This window comes from Argentina silus (assembly GCF_951799395.1).
Source record: "Argentina silus genome assembly, chromosome: 18".
NCBI classification, from domain to species: Eukaryota; Metazoa; Chordata; class Actinopteri; order Argentiniformes; family Argentinidae; genus Argentina; species Argentina silus.
In genome coordinates, this window is record NC_139672.1 from 14,425,182 (window position 1) to 14,441,536 (window position 16,355).

Consider the following 16,355-nt stretch of genomic DNA (forward strand, 5'->3'; position numbering starts at 1 on the left):
TTCAGACCCCTTCACTTTTTCCACATTTTGTTGTGTAATTTTTGTTGTGTGACTCAATTTAAAATGGATTTAATGAAAAGAATTTGCCATCAATCCACACACAGTACCCCAGAATGACAAAGCGAAAACACGTTTTTAGAAATTTCAGTAAATGTATTCAAATTGAAATACAAAAATACCTCATGTACATACAGTAAGTATTCAGACCCTCTTAAAATGAGCTAAAATGCAAAAATGTCATCAGTAAATCACTCAATCAGTTGAATTGACTCCATCTTAATGCAAGGATAATAGTTCATGTAATATTGGAATGAATATTGTTGTTTTTACAGCGTCTCTGATTTGCATAGGAATCAATTACACACTGTGTAGATTAGGATGTCATAGACTGATTTCTAAAAACCTTATTTCTCTTTGTCATTCCGGGGTATTGTGTGTGGATTGATGGAAATTTCTTTTCATTTAATCCATTTTAAATTGAGTCTACAACACAACAAAATGTGGAAAAAGTGAAGGAGTCTGAATACTTCCCGAAGGCTCTGTATAAAGGGCTGGCTTATTAAAAGCCAGGCTTAAGAAAAGTCTTCGGTTGCTTTTTAAAAGAGACAAATATTTTGTTATAAGTAGGGGAATTGCTAAAATGTAAGTTTCTGAGTGACAACCAACACATTTACTTTACCTCCCCTGAAAAAAAAAAGGTTGTTTTTGTTGTTGTTTTTTTCACTCGGGGGCCCCACAGTGCCCGGGGGGGCCTAAACACAGTGTGTGTAGTTGGCGTATACAGAGAGAACTCGGAATAACCAAGCTCACAGCCACTGTTTGTTTACAAACCGTCCTATGGTACCAAATATGTATTGGCCTTGCTGTCCTAGTTTGAGTTGATGGAGTACTCCATGTTTTTCATCCTGTTCGCGTATGGGACTTTAATTTTTGTTTACTTCGCTTCGCTTTGGAGCAACAGTACAGGCTACGGCGCTAGAATACTGCTGCTTTTAGATTACCTCTCCTCTCCACATCTCCTTCCCAGACACTTCCACCCAAATGCTCAGAAGGTCTGCCAATAGCCCCTGGTCCTAGCATAGATTTGTTTTTCTTACGGTGACTGATGTATAGATGATTCACTTAGACAAATGTACCTGTTGTAAGTCGCTTTGGATAAAGGCGTCTGCTAAATGTCTAAAATGTAAATGTAAAAATGTGAATGTCTGGTAGCCCAACGCAGCACACTTGGCCTTCACTTACAATACAAGGGCCGGTACAATCTGCATAGCCATTGGCTAGCCACTGGCTAATCTACAAACCAATCATCTCCCACAACACCTCCCCCCCAGTGCTTGCGCACCATACATTTCTGTCTCGCAGTCCTGTGATTCGCTTGAAATCAAATAATGACAAAAACTAAGTACTCAGTATAGTCACTCCCACTAAGGCCAGGTTTGAGTCGTTGTTATTCCAGGCTTCTAAATGCCCTGTGCTCAATAGCCTGGGGACAAGGTTACTAAATTACTGCCGTGCTTCCATGAGGAATGTCTCTCCTTCCTTCTGCCTATCCTTGCCTACTGCATGTGAGATTGATTAGTTAGAGTGGAACTACAGAAGTTCCCATGGCTGATTTGTAGAATGTCACACACATTTGATTCCCCCCCCCCCCCCCCCCTCCCAGCATTAAACAGATTGGGGGATCAAACATTGATGACCTCCTACAGCACACACACACACACAGATGATGAGGAATGTGCATGCACACACATGCACACGCACACGCACACGCACACGCTCGCACTCACATTTGCACGTTTGACTGCTTGCGTTCCACCTGCAGCAAAGCTCAGAAGGCTGAGAGATTCTTCATGCTCTTGTTCAACACGACTACTTTTATTATTAAATAATGAGTTCGATAATTGCCCCGTCATTAAAGGGCTGTGGATGAAGCACTACAGACCAGTGGCTCTCTACAGACACCAGGGGGTAATTACCACCAGAGACGGGCACAGGGACACTCCTACACAGGTTGTGTAACTGTGTGTTGAAGAAGCAGGAACAACTCCTATTAAAACATCAAAACAGTTATGATACGCAGTATAGACGTTCACTACGTACTCTACCCACATGAATCAGAACACTTGAAGCGAGCTCGGTTCAGGCAAGACACTCTAAGTCAGTTCTGGCGGTGTGTGACGTGCCATTTGATAGGTGGCAGACCAGCTGTCATGCACGTACGCACCTGACACATCACAGGTGCATACATGCATAATATATATATAGATGTTGAGGTTCCACACACCTGTCTGTAGCCTACAGTACTGCTGCTTGTGTGTTACTGCGCCATTACAGTCTTAGCATGTTTGGTTCTGTTCAGTATGCATCCCTCAGGGGGGTTTAGGGGGGTTTAGAGATATATATGGGTTTCCTGCTCATGTTATATACATGGATGTGCTGTGGCCGTTTAAGACTCCCAGGCCGGGAGCTCTCTAGAGAGCGGGGCCATCCAATTACGCCAAGCCTTAATTGTGTTTCTATTTCATATTAACAAATGGTCAAACTAAGGCTTGAGTGTTTTCCGGACCGAATTTAAAGATTAATCTTAGAATTTAAAAGAAAAAAAACCCCATAAAAGGATGGATTACTGGTATTTTAAGGTTGGTAACAAATGAAAAGAAATCTAATTATTTCTAATAGCAATTTCAGGTTTGTCTACAGATTTGCCGAGAACAAGGGGTGTGTGAAAAAACATAACATGAGACACTGAAACATAAGGTGCAAGAACTACATGCTAGGTACTAGCCTAGCTTTCCATTCACAACACAGATACCTCATTCTAATTCCACCACCGTCTCCATCTACTCTGCGTTAATTAAAACATCTTATAATTGTTTTGTTTCCCAATCCGTCACTTTCAATCTGTGACTCTCACTCATCAACATGTTTCTTTGCCATTTTCCCTACCCTGGGGTTTACAGTGGAATGTCAGACTTGAAGAGTTTGACACTTCAGGAAGTCGTAGCCTAACTCCCACTCCTCCCCTCAATGCATTCTGGGAGAAAAAACGCATCTATAGATACCAGCAACACCATATGGCCGGGAGTAAGGCGCTGCATCGTTTGAATCATCAAATAACGACCAAATATGAACATACGGCACGAAAGAATAATATTATAACTGCAAAACTCTTTTCCTTAATTTCATGCTGTCAAATCTCCATATTGAGCTGCACTTGGCCATTAGACAAATCAGACATCATTTTTCATATGAGGTAAGATTCTTTCCAGGGTAGCGCAAGGGTTAAAATGAGACTTGTGTACTGTAGACGGTAGAGGTGTATGAATCAGGCATAAATGTAATCAGCACATTTGTGATGATTTGTGATGTTTGATATGGGAGCGTGGCTCTCCCCTGCTCCTCGTCCCTGATCAGTCCTGTCTGTCTGGGGGGAGGATCAGAGGGATTACTGCAGCAGGGAGGGGTGTGTGTGTGTGTGTGTGTCTGTGTGTGTGTTGCTGCGCCTCCTCTCATCTATGATCAGTAGGGAGGGGTGTGTGTGTATGTGTGTATATTTGTGCGTGTGTGCGTGCGTGCGTGCGTGCGTGCGTGCGTGCGTGCGTGTGTGTGGACGGGGGGTGCAGGCAGGGTGTCTCAGGAGACAGTTAGGTAGGGCAGGAGGAGAGGAAGCTGATCAAAGCTGGCACGAGGGAGGAGTTCCTGTAGGGAGGGATCACAGCTTTAGGTCTATCTACTGGTTGGGGAGGCCAGTGGAGGTAGAAATCGGAGGACAGGCTCATGGCAATGCATGGAATAGAATGAGGCCTCAGCCTCTAATGATCTACTTTTAGGGTAGACGGATATGGTAATATGTGGAAATGTGGACATCAATGGATATCGTGATATGTGATTTCAGGTATCATCCATCAATCAAACCAAGCAACAAATAAGTCCCAAATGCTAATGGTTTTGGCTGCTATTCAACTGCAATAACTCTACATCAATACCTTTACTACCGCAGCTCCCTGCTGTGTCCCTCATGCACTGATGTGTTGTGCCTGTCTCCAGTCTGGCACCTGAACAGAAAAAAAAGACCAATGACAAAGATAATAACAACAACAACAACAACAACAACAACAACAACAACAACAACATCATTTTTATGTTTTACTCAACTTCGAAATATGGGATTCAAACCTTCCTTCAAAGGAATTCCAAATTTAGTTTTCATATCCCCCCCCCCCCCGGGTTTCAGCGTATCATCTGCATACCTCTGCTCAAGGTAGTCAAGGACATCATAACAGAATCGCTGTGGAAACGGAGCGGCAACAACTTCAAAGGGGAGTGTCAAAGGAATTGATTGGGGACGGAAGGATGGAGAGCAACGTAGCAGCGTAATTGATCTCATTATCATGGAAGCGTTGTAGTTCACTCGTTTTTGGAAGCACAACTTTTACTCTCTATCTTTCGCTCGCTCTCTCTCTCTCTCTCTCTCTCTCTCTCTCTCTTAACTTTCTCTCTCTCTTTTAACTCTCGTATCTTTCTCCCACTCTGTCTCTCTCTGTCTCTCTCTCTCTCTCTCCCTCTCTCTCTATCACCCTCTCTCTCTCTCTCTCTCTCTCTCTCACCCTCTCTCTCTCCCTCTCTCTCTCCCTCTCTCTCTCTCTCTCTCTCTCTCTCACCCTCTCTCTCTCCCTCTCTCTCTCTACTCTCTTGACACTAAACTGTAACTTATTGAAAGTTTGAAAGTAGCCCAAACCAAATTGGCACACACTGATGTACAGTCCACATAAGCTGTTGTTTTTTCCAATATAAGCTGAAGAAAAACTGTGCGATCTCCCATGCTTATTAATAGCTGTCCTCTTTTGAGGTTCACGGTCAAGTTTAATACTTTTTTGCCGTACCGACCACACAGGTGATGGGAATAGTGATTCTGGTTGATTAATAAGTTATAAGTTACATAAGTTACAAGATGCATTAGTTTTACAGTTGTCAGATCAGTTATAGGCTGCTCCATCTGGCCCTCGTCTCTGTGTCCACAGAAGGATGTGTTTCGTGTTTGGCCAAGTTGCTGAGGCCGCTCCCACACTCAGCATGGTAAACACGTTAACCCCGGGGTGGGCACCTGCACCTGCTGCCCACCTGATAAGACAGAGATCAAGAGGGGGAAGTGGGAGGGTGGGGGGGGAGGTCATTAGATTTGCTGTCTGGTACTTTTCCACTGCTCGTAGTTTAGCTTAAATCTGAGAACCGGCATCGGGCTCCTCAGAGGTCCTTCCTGCTGTATGCTGTATGCTGTATGATCTCTCACTTGTGTGCACATTGCATGACATCGTTAAAAGACACTGGTGATCTGATCCCATCCTTTGTCTTTGCACATCGCTCCAAGAATTCCAAACACAAGTTGTTAGAAATCGGTTGCAGTGGTCTTCATAGAGGGAGATGTACTGTATCTGCTGGTGACTATCGTTTGGAGGAGTGTGTTTTCAAGGGGAGTAAAAGGGGTCCACATTGACTCAGAGAGAGGAACATTGTAAACCTTTAGGCCATTGCAAACTTGATTAATTGTTAAACAGATTTCATTTTCAGAAAAGTCAGACAAGTGAGAGAAGAAAAGGAGAAAAACAACGGCATCAAAGTGTATCAAGTGTACGAATATCCATCTTAGATGGATAAATATATATATATATATATATATATATATATATATATATATATATATATATATATATAATGATATATGCCAGACGCTTTTATTCAAAGCAACTTACACAGCAGTGAGTGCATACAATTTTCAGTATATATGGTCCCAGCGGGAATCAATTCCCCAACCTAAGTGTTGTTAGTGCCATGCTCTACCAACTGCAACATGGAGAACCATTAGCATGAAAGTGTTTCGAGGCCCTAGGTGAGATATTCACTTAAGTCATTTGTGTTTTGTGTTGTGCACATTTGTAATTACCTTATGCTACAGTATTTATAAGTCATATTTAGAAAAATCCAGGGGTGACCTATACAGTATACATTATTTGAAACTACTGGGAAAATGACAGAATGTGGCTTTAGTGAAAATGCTGCTATTTAAACATCAGCCATGTTTGACCTGAAACCTACGTAGAAAGCATATTAAATCGTAGCCCATTGATGACATAACTTGTCATCTGTCTTTCCTAAAATACAACACTGGCCCTTTAAGACCTCAGTCAGACCTCGGCCTGCCTGTGTGTCTATTTTGAGTTGAACAGCACTAAACACAGCTAGTTTAGCTACAAAATATGAAATCTGCACTTTTTCATTTTGATAATCAGGTCATGCCTTATATCCACATCTAAACTAACTCTGAGATTCCTAACATTGACTTCTCTCCTGTTTCACCATCTCATACTGAAGCAATAAGTGCCCAGAATTTGTGGCTCATACCTGGTGAAAATAATACCAGTAATAATACCAGTAACCACTAATAACTAGAAAATAATAAAATAAATAAATCATTTTGTTTGGGGGCCATACTGTATGTGTTTGCCTACATCGCCCATGTTTTGGGCCGGTGTCGTGTCAGATCCCTTGGCAAATAGTGTTCCCGATCTAACAGAAAGTGTGTTTTTCAGAGTAATATAATGACAATGATTGTAATAGAACGATGATAGTTGCTTACACTTACTGTATGACACTTGGTCCGCCAAAGCAGTTTCATGATGATTAATTACTAATTGACGAATATATTAATGTTTTAGTACTAAACTTTTGCAATTATAAATGACTACTTCAGTAATGATTCTCAATCACGTTATATCCATTTTTGTAAATATTATAACAGTGATTCTGATACTCTTGCATACTCTTGCATTCATTCACTTTAGATGGACTGTATTCAAAATATGCTTGCAGATGATATATTATTGATTGCATCTGTAATCTTACAAAAAAAATGTTGATTCATTCTGGTGTAAAATTGCAATAACTTGGAATATTCTGAATTAAATAATGAATGTTAAAATATTCTTAAAAATGCATGAAACACTTGTGACATGCAAGTAAGCCATCAACAGCTTTCAACAAGTTTAGTTTTAGATACCTCCTTAAACCATGATAACCAGACGTGGAACACTGCCAGTATCTGATAAGGGAACACATACTGACATGACACCGGCCAAGCAGAAAACAATGTTAACCATAGGCCTATAAATAATAATGTATCATCTTTATTTTCTTTCTTTTTTAAGTGAAGCATGGAATCCGTTAAACAATTAATGAAGTTTGTATCGCCTACTATCCTTGAAGGAAAAAAAAACGTAGATCTTGAGATGGGAAAGAAAAAAAAAATCCATAACGTCTTTAATTATAGACAGCATCGGGGAGGATCACATTGACATTTCAGAGAGTGGGAGAACATTTTTGTAGACGATTAAGATTTCCGGGAGCAAAAAATAATTTAAAAAAAAATCCATTACCGGATGCAATTTAATCCCCGTCTGTATCAAACGCACATCGGGTGTCTTCTCAAGTGCCAGTTGTTCCATGGCTGTTTGCCATGCGACCACCTACCAGGCCTCGGCATAAAATGTGCACACACAGAAAGAACACTCTTGGTGCCATATTCGTTAGTGTGGATTGTCTGATGTTCCTATTCAACAGTTTGATGAGATGTTGTTTTGAAGCACATAAGTACCAGCACTACATAAGCTTGGTAAAAGTTCTTGCCAAAGTAGCGTCGCAGAACAACTTAAAGGGGAAGCAGAGTAGAGTGTAAACAGAGTAGAAGAGAGTGTAATGACGTTGTATCAATGCTGCAAGTTGTTGAGTTCGTTGTCCGATGGTTGGAAACACGAGGGTCCTCGTTGCAGTCTGTCAGTCGAGCGTTCTAGTGTCTCAAAATGTTACTATGCCTTGTAATATAATCCCACTACATCAGGGGAGGCTGCTGGAGGAATCAGAGGACGGGGCTCATTGTAAAGCATAGAATGGAATGAGGAATGGTATCAAACACGATGTGTTTTGTCCATCCTTCACTGGGTCTACAGACCTGCAGAGTCGCCGCTTCCATTTCTTGGCATGCACCCAACCAATACTCTGCCATTGTGTTTATTCAGTTAACAACAAACATTCCACCTTTAAGTGTGACTGAGATGATTGACAGACAATGCATACATTAGCGCTGTGTCCCGGGACGACGTGCGACACGTGATGGTGGGTGAGGAGAATAAACAAGCGGTGGAAGAACTGTCTGTTTCTCCCCCAAGCCTAGTTAGGATAATTGTGTTAGGTTGATAATCGCACGGGTTGGAATGTCAAATGTAAAGTAGGTAAAAATGGAGGAATGAAATGTACTCCCTTTGCTGCAAGAACAAGGAATCTGGCTGTTATTGGTCCTGAGTATGACTAACAAGACAGCTTGTCATTATGTTGATATTAATGCACTGTACACAGCCTACCGCAAGTCCTAAGCATAATGAACATAAAAATGTCATTGCAATGAAAGATGACACAGCAGTTGACATTTAAAAATCACTTGACATTCAGTCTGACTGTCAATAGAACAGGGATGAAAACTTGTAACTGCTAGCAGGCTTACATCACTAACAAGGCCATTTGTTGTGTGGGTCTAGGGAGTCGGACTGGCTTTGAACCTGGGTCAACTGTGTCAGAACAATGTCTTAGCCTGTTGAGCTGAAGCCTCCTAGACAATAACTCAAAGACTATTAGTGCATGGATTGGGGGCATCATTGTACCTTTTCAAAAGATTGGTACAACCCTTTGAGAACCTCCTGCTGGAGACGCTGGTCATTTGGGCATAACTATGTGTTGTTGAAGTGAAACAGAGCAGTTCTTCAGGCACTGTTAGGGGCCACAGCACCATGTCTCTTTGAATAAAACATGATGATTTCCTGCCTTCAAAATAAACCACAATAAGCGCAAACAACTATCATGAAAACTCAAAGGCTTGTTTTTATTGATTCCTCTTGTCTCAAAAATTCCCCAGATTACAGTACAAAAGAAACCACAAACACAAATCTATAAAAGTAAAACCACTTTTCCAATCAATCCAACAACAACTGTCTGTTCTGCCAACTCTTGTCTTTTACAGACATGTTTGTTTGATTTCAGCTCTCCTCTATGTCCGTTCGAGGATCTGTTTGAGGATCTGTTTGAGGAGCCGCTTGAGGATCCGGTTGAGGGTCCGGTTGAGGGTCTATTTGAGGTTCTAGTTTGTCTAAAATCCCTGCCAGCGTCTTAAATGGCGGTCCCCAGTCGCTGAGGTATCTGAAGTCCTCGTGTCCTTCCGCCGTCCCTGACCCGATGGAACTCAGCGACTCTGCCACAGACCCCGCCCCCTCGTAGGCGTACGTGGCCAGCGAATCGTACGGAGTGGCCGAGTAACTGCTGTGAGTCTCCCGCAGACGCTGGTGTATGTAGTCTCTGATGATGTCAGCGCTGCCCTCAGGGGCCGTCGGTGGCGTTCCGTTCTCCGAGGCGGGTTGGGTTTGACCCTCAACCCCCGGCCTCGTAACGCCTCCGTCCTCGTCCCGGTGGAGGGATACACTCCCCTTCATGGCCTCTCGGCCTCGGCCTCGACCTCGGTCTCGGCGGAGGGATACGTTCTCTTTCTCTGCCTTGGTGTTTCTGAGGGTGCCCATATCGAAGGCGTGCGTGTCCTCCTCGCCACCCCCCTCGTCGTCATAGTGAATCACGTTGTCACGGATATCCTCCTTCGACGACATCAGGGTCTCCCTCTTCTCCTGACGCCTCAGGCCGACGAAGATAACCACCATCACTGTGGAGAAGAGTCATAATGATAGTCTTAGTACAACGAGAATGAATTGTGTCTCTAGAGCTTTTCTATAACCTTAGGACATTTTAGAATACATCATAAAGCCATGAATAAAATAAAGGTAAGTGCTTGTACATATGTGGTGCGGCAATTTACATTATACATATAATCGGTAATTCATATTGGCATTTTAATAAGCAGAAGACAAAGCAGCACAAAGCAAATTCCCCATTACCATATATATGCAGAGAAGGTAATATATACATATATGCATATATATATATAGCCTTTTCTTCAAGTGTAGCAGGAATGTAAAGATTGACATGTACTGTATTGGAGAACCTCTCAATGTGTAGGCAGTATGAATGCACAAGTCCATTGACATGGATTTGAGAGCATCTTGCTGCTGTAGAAGGCAGTGGGAGGCAGACAGGAGGATGTCATGTGTTAGGAACCATTAGCCGGCTTCCTCTTTTCTTCAGAGCTCTTTTTGCCTGCGCGCACTACCGAAGAGGAGCCACAGCCTGGGGGAAGCACTGATCCAGTTCTGACATGCTATCTGTCACTATTGTACTGAGTTTGTGTTCAGACAGGATGAAAGGAAGACTCTCTCTGCTTTTATCCCCCCCCCCCCTCTCTCTCTCTCTCTCTCCCCCTCTCGCTATTTCGCTCCCTCTCTCGCTACCCCGCTCTCCCTATCTCTCTTCCCCACTCCCTCTCTCTCTCTCTCCCCCTCTCTCTCTCTCTCTCCCTCTCTCTCTCTCTCTCTCCCCCTCTCTCTCTCTCTCTTTCCCACTCCCTCTCTCTCCCTCTCTCTCTCTCTCTCTCCCCCCCTCTCTCTCTCCCTCCCCCTCTCGTCCTAGTGGCAGGCTGTCCGAGAGGAACCTATAGCAGCCCAGTATACTGCTTCTAGAGACTACTCCTCCAGAGATTACAGTTGAAGCGGGAGCTTAGAAAGGCCTTACTCCAGAGTTACAACTCTGTTACCAGCGTCGAGGAGGTCCCACTGTAGAGATCCTACTTGAGCAGGAGATTACTGACAGCTTAGGAGAGCCTCACTCCAGAATTACAACTGTTACACAACAGCAGGAGAGCATAGATATGGAAATGGAGGGAGACTGCACTGAGGTGGAGGCTGGAATGGAATGAGGAATGGTGTTTGATGCCATTCCTCATTCCATTCCATGCATTACAATGAGCCCGTCCTCCGATTTCTACGTCCACCAACCTCCACTTATACACTGTGTTCTAATATTCTTATCAAAGTGGGGAACAGAGAAAATCAAGACATAAGTGATCTGAATTCAACATACAGCGAAATTGCTGTCATTAACTGAAGTACTTCAAGAGCTAAATTCATCAAATTGTAGTCAATAGCATGATTTCACGTTGTCAGCAGAGAGTGTCAGCAGAGTGTCAGCAGCGCCACCTAGTGTAATACAATGGAAATAAATATAACCCAGGGGAGGCTGGTGGAGGTAGAAATGGGAGGAAGGGCTCACTGAAATGCATGGAACGGAATGAAGAATGGTATCAAACATTCAGTTCCATGCCTCACAATGAGCGTGTCCTCCGATTTCGACCTCCATCGGCCTCCGCTGATAAAACCACTCATTTTCAAAGTCTCAAGCTGTCATACTGAATGTACTCCAGACCACCACTAAGAAATACATCTGAATGTACTCCAGACCACCACTAAGAAATACATCTTGCAAAATACCCAATTCAATCAATTGTAGATATGGGTGAACCCGCATTGCAGGGTCACTCAGAATGTTACATAGGAGGAGCCAAAGTGAACTGATATTGTTTGTTTCTGCATTAGAACCTCTAAACATCAGACGTCAAGTCATTGTTATAATCCATAAGAGGCAAAGGCTGTTGTCTGAAACAGCATCCACTTATAGAAAAACACTATCAACATTTAAAAGACAGGCATTCAAACATACATGTTATTAACATATTAACAGTGTCCTGCGTAAGTCATGGGACAGTGTAGCATTTTTTCTTCTTTTGGCTCTACACTCCAAAAGTTTGGATTCGAAATCATACAAGTAATACAAGGTTAAAGTAGAGATTGCCAGCTTTTATTTGATGGTATTTGTGTACATATTGGTTTCAGCATTCAGAAATTCCAACACTTTCTAGGAGGTCTGAGGTCATTTATAGCTGCCACTAGAACTGGCTAACTTGATACAAACTTAATTGATGATGTAACCAAATACTAAACATGAGTTCTTAATTTGGGCATTTGATAAATCTGTCCCATTACTTTCAGGTACCCTGAAATAGGGGGACTGTACATAAAAAGCGGTGTCATTTCTGAATGGTGAAACCAACATGTCCACGTCAAACACAAGCTGAGGATCTCTACTTCAACCTCATCGCAATCGTTTAATTTCAAATCCAAACTCTTGGAGAGCGTCGAGCCAAAAGGAGACCAAACGCCTCCCTGTCCCATGACTTACGCAGGGGCCCTGTATGTTAAGCATGTACCATACCTAGTAGTATGACCATACACAAGAGAACGGCCATGGCGGCGCCCGTGGTGAGGCTGGCGGGCAGGAAGACAGCCTGGGCCGTGCAGGACAGGAGAGACCCCTCGTTGTCACAGGCACACACCCGTATGGTGAGGGTCCCCGTGCTGCTCTGGGCGGGATACCCGCTGTCCTCCACCACCACGGGCAGCAGGTACACCTCCTGCACCCGCCTCTGGAACCCCACCCGCCTGGTCGCGATGCCCGCCGTGTTGTCTGGAAACACACACGTGACTGTCATGATCAGAGGTGATGTAAGCATCGCTGTCAGATGGAGCTTGAAGAACTGATCTATCCTATTATAGTAAAAAATATATAATAAAAAATAAATAAATAATAATTAATTAATTAAAAAATAGAATAAAAATCACAGAATTTTTCTTTGTGTGATGCAAGAGTACTGTAACGCATGTGACATTTCCTTTGGATTGGTTTCTAATAGGGATTAGCAGATTAACAGTGGGAGAAATACTGTATTGACATTTTCCTATAATCTACAGCCAAAAGTGTCTTCCATGTGGGATCTGGGAGATAGTTGGTGGAGGTAGACATTGGAGGACGGCTCATTGTGATGCATGGAACGGAATGAGGAAATGTATCAAACACCTGTGATAATATTCCATATTCCGTTCCGTGCATTACAATGAGCCCGTCCTCCGATGTCTACCTCCACCAGCCTCCCCTGCGCTAAACTCAAAAGGACGTAGCTACTGTTTTAAGAACAGGTTTCTGAAAGCATTTCCAGGTAAAAGGATTACAAGCTTACACTAACAAATTCCGGTATAATAAAACAGCACTTTCCTATAATCAACAGCCAAAATACATGTTTATGTGAGTCACATAACGGCTGCAGCTTTATAATGAGCTGATGTAGGATCAACATGGTAAAAGATTCAAGTTAACAAATAAACAAATACGGTCGAAAAACACAGCAGCAGAGTCTGGAAGAAACACATGGGCCTCAACGTGCAGAGGCTGTGGTGTGTGCGTGAGAATGTGTGTGTGTGTGTGCGTATTTGTGTGTGTGTATGTGTATGTGTGCACGCATGCCTGTGTCTGTGTGTGTGTGTGTGTGTGTGTGTGTGTGTGTGTGTGTGTGTGTGTGTGTGTGTGTGTGTGTGTGAGTGTGTGTGGGCGTCTGCCTGTGTATATGCGTGCGTGTGCCTGTGTGTATATGTGTGTATATGTGTGTGTGTGTGTGTGTGTGTGTCATTTTTAGAAGTGTGCCCGTCCTTCCCCGGGACACTGGACTGCCTCTGTCACAGTGTATTTCCTCTGCCTGCGTGGACAGGGATGTGTGTTGACAAGGTAGGGCCCATTAGAGCACACCTTGTGCCTGTTAGCTTTGCTGGATGCTGGCGGCCCTGTCTCTGCACATCACAGATGATCTGTATGTGTTATAAAAACACCGAGGCTTGTTGGGGGGAGAGAGGGAGAGAGAGAGAGAGAGAGAGAGAGAGAGAGAGAGAGAGAGAGAGAGAGAGAGGGGAGGGGAGACGGCGAGAAGCTGGGGGAGTCGGGGAACAAACGGAAGCGCGGCCGGGGTCACGACGAACGACAAGCGCTGCATTCGTATTCATTTGGAGCGGCGGCGGAGAGAGACGAGTCCCTGAGACAACATCGCAGAGGGGAGACATTATTCTCTGTATACGTTTTAAAACATATATAGATATCTCTCTCTCTCTCTCTCTCTCTCTCTCTCTCACACCCCCCTCTCTCTACCTTATCGACTCCTCCATCTCACACCCCCCCATCCGCCCCGCCCCTCTCTCTCTCTACCGTATCTACCCTGTCTCACACCCCCCACACCGCCCGCCCCCCCCTCTCTTTCTCTCCCCTTCTCTCTCTATCTACTCCTCCATCACACACCCCCCCGCCCCCCCTCTCTCCCCTTCTCTCTCTACCTACTCCTCCATCACCCCCCCTCTCTCTTTATCCCTCTCTCTCTCTCTCTACCCTATCTACTCCTCCACATCTAACACCCCCCCTCCGCCCCACCCCCCCCCTCTCTCTTTATCCCTCTCTCTCTCTCTCTCTCTACCCTATCTACTCCTCCCTCTCCCCACTGACTCCCTCTCTCTCTCTCTCTCTCTCTCTCTCTCCCTATCTACTCCTCCCTCTCCCCACTGACTCCCTCTCTCTCTCTCTCTCTCTCTCTCTCCCTATCTACTCCTCCCTCTCCCCACTGACTCCCTCTCTCTGTCCGTCTCTCTGTTCATCGCGTGCTTTTCTCTCCCTCCGACAGCATCGTGGCTTACTTCCAAAGTCTCGGACAGTGAAGTTCCTGTTCCTGATTTCCCGGGGGGTCTTGTAGAAGAACCTCTGTCCCACTGGGGGACGGTCCCTGTCCACGGCACTGATGGTCTGAATCACCTGGAGGGGTGGGGAGGGGGGGTGGGGGGTTGGGACAGAGTGCTGTTAGAGCTGCTGTACTGTATAGCCTGGAGCAAAAGGAGGGATATCTTATGTGTGTGTGTGTGTGTGTGTGTGTGTGTGTGTGTGTGTGTGTGTGTGTGTGTGTGTGTGTGTTCACTTGCACTTACTCTCACTCTCATTCACACATTGAGCACTTCTCTCTCTCTCTCTCTCTCTCTCACACACACACACATACACAGTAAATGTGCGCACGCACGCACGCACGCACGCACACACACACACACACACACACACGCATGCACATGCACACACACACACACACACACACACACACACACACACACACACACACACTAACTGGGAGCAGCACTTGCCTGCCCTACTTTCGCATCTTCACAGACAAAAGTGTCAAAGGGAAGGGCGATCTCAGGAGGAAATTCGTTGACATCCAGTACGTTGAGTGTGACTGTAACCTTGTTGGATAGGAGAGGGTTGTCTGCAGAATCAGACAAAGCAGGAAAAACGCATTATACATACTTTATAAAACAAACAGAAATGATTCATTGTTGTGAACGCAATGTTTCACCGAAAATTGATGCACGTTATGATGCAGCAGTGCCACGCGGTGTTTGTAGGAGAAAGTGCAAGCCTCAGTCGTTGCACATACAATGCTGTATATGCGCTACAACTGGTTTCTTAAACAGATAATTGATAGAAAAGGACTGAGTAATTATATAATAATGTAAATAGCACTACACAACACTGGAGACACTCCCAAAGCTCAGTCATTTCCCACGAAACACAGAGGTGTCGATTCACATTGGATTAGCTTTATGATCTTTTTACTGGCCAACAAACGAGGTAAAATAGGCCTTTTAGAATTACTACAACCGCGTTCCGTAAAAATGACTGACAAGGCAGATTATATTATATACATTAGATTAAGGACAAAAACGACAGCGATGCTCCGGTAATGGGTACATCACCCTCCCTCTCCTTGTAAAAACTAATTCCGTCCGAATAGGGGATAAAACAAATGGTTACACAGATAAATCATAAGTGACTTTATACAAGATGATAACTGTTACGACGTGATGGATTACATTACGTAGTGACTGTATTGCACGGTAGTTGCGTGAGTTGCTGTCCATGGTGTTGAAATTTAAATAATATTTTGGAAATTCCACTGGGGGGCGCCAGACACTCTAAGAAGGATTGGTATGGTGATCAGGAGATGACAAAGTATTCAGTCTTCTCTAGGGGAGGCTGGTGGAGGTAGAAATCGGAGGACGGGTTCATCGTAATGCATGGAATGGAATAAGGATTGGCATCAAACACACGCGAGGACGGGCTCATTGTAATGCAAGCAATGTAATGAGGACTCATTACATTCCATGCGTTACACTGGGCCCGTCCTCCGATTTCAACCTCCACCAGCCTCACCTGGTATGCTGTCTACCCCTCATGCTGTATGTTACATTGATAAGTGCAACGTGTGTTCTAGTGCTTGGAGTTGACCAGTCCAATTCCTACACATGATTAGTCTTGATCCACATATTTGTATGATTCCATTCAGCCCTCTGCCCCCAGCTGTGGAAGTCCCAGGGCATACCTGCACTGTGACTGGATTCACATAATACTTGAAGTCAAGGGGATATGCTGTTCTAATCCTAACATCATAATCTGTTCAGGTT

At 44.2% G+C, this 16,355-nt stretch overlaps 1 protein-coding gene across 1 annotated transcript in view; it reads right to left on the reverse strand.

Moving 5' to 3' along the window:
• Nucleotides 1–9,080: 9,080 nt before the first annotated feature.
• The window catches only part of LOC310819311 (cadherin-12-like), a gene marked incomplete at both ends in the record, with an annotated part of 24,131 nt that continues 16,856 nt past the window's right edge, over nt 9,081–16,355 (reverse strand). The window contains 4 exons of the mRNA XM_083690554.1: nt 9,081–9,751; nt 12,250–12,501; nt 14,544–14,658; nt 15,036–15,157. Of these exons, the coding sequence (XP_083546680.1) occupies nt 9,081–9,751; nt 12,250–12,501; nt 14,544–14,658; nt 15,036–15,157 (1,160 nt within the window). The remainder of the gene's footprint in view (nt 9,752–12,249; nt 12,502–14,543; nt 14,659–15,035; nt 15,158–16,355) is intronic.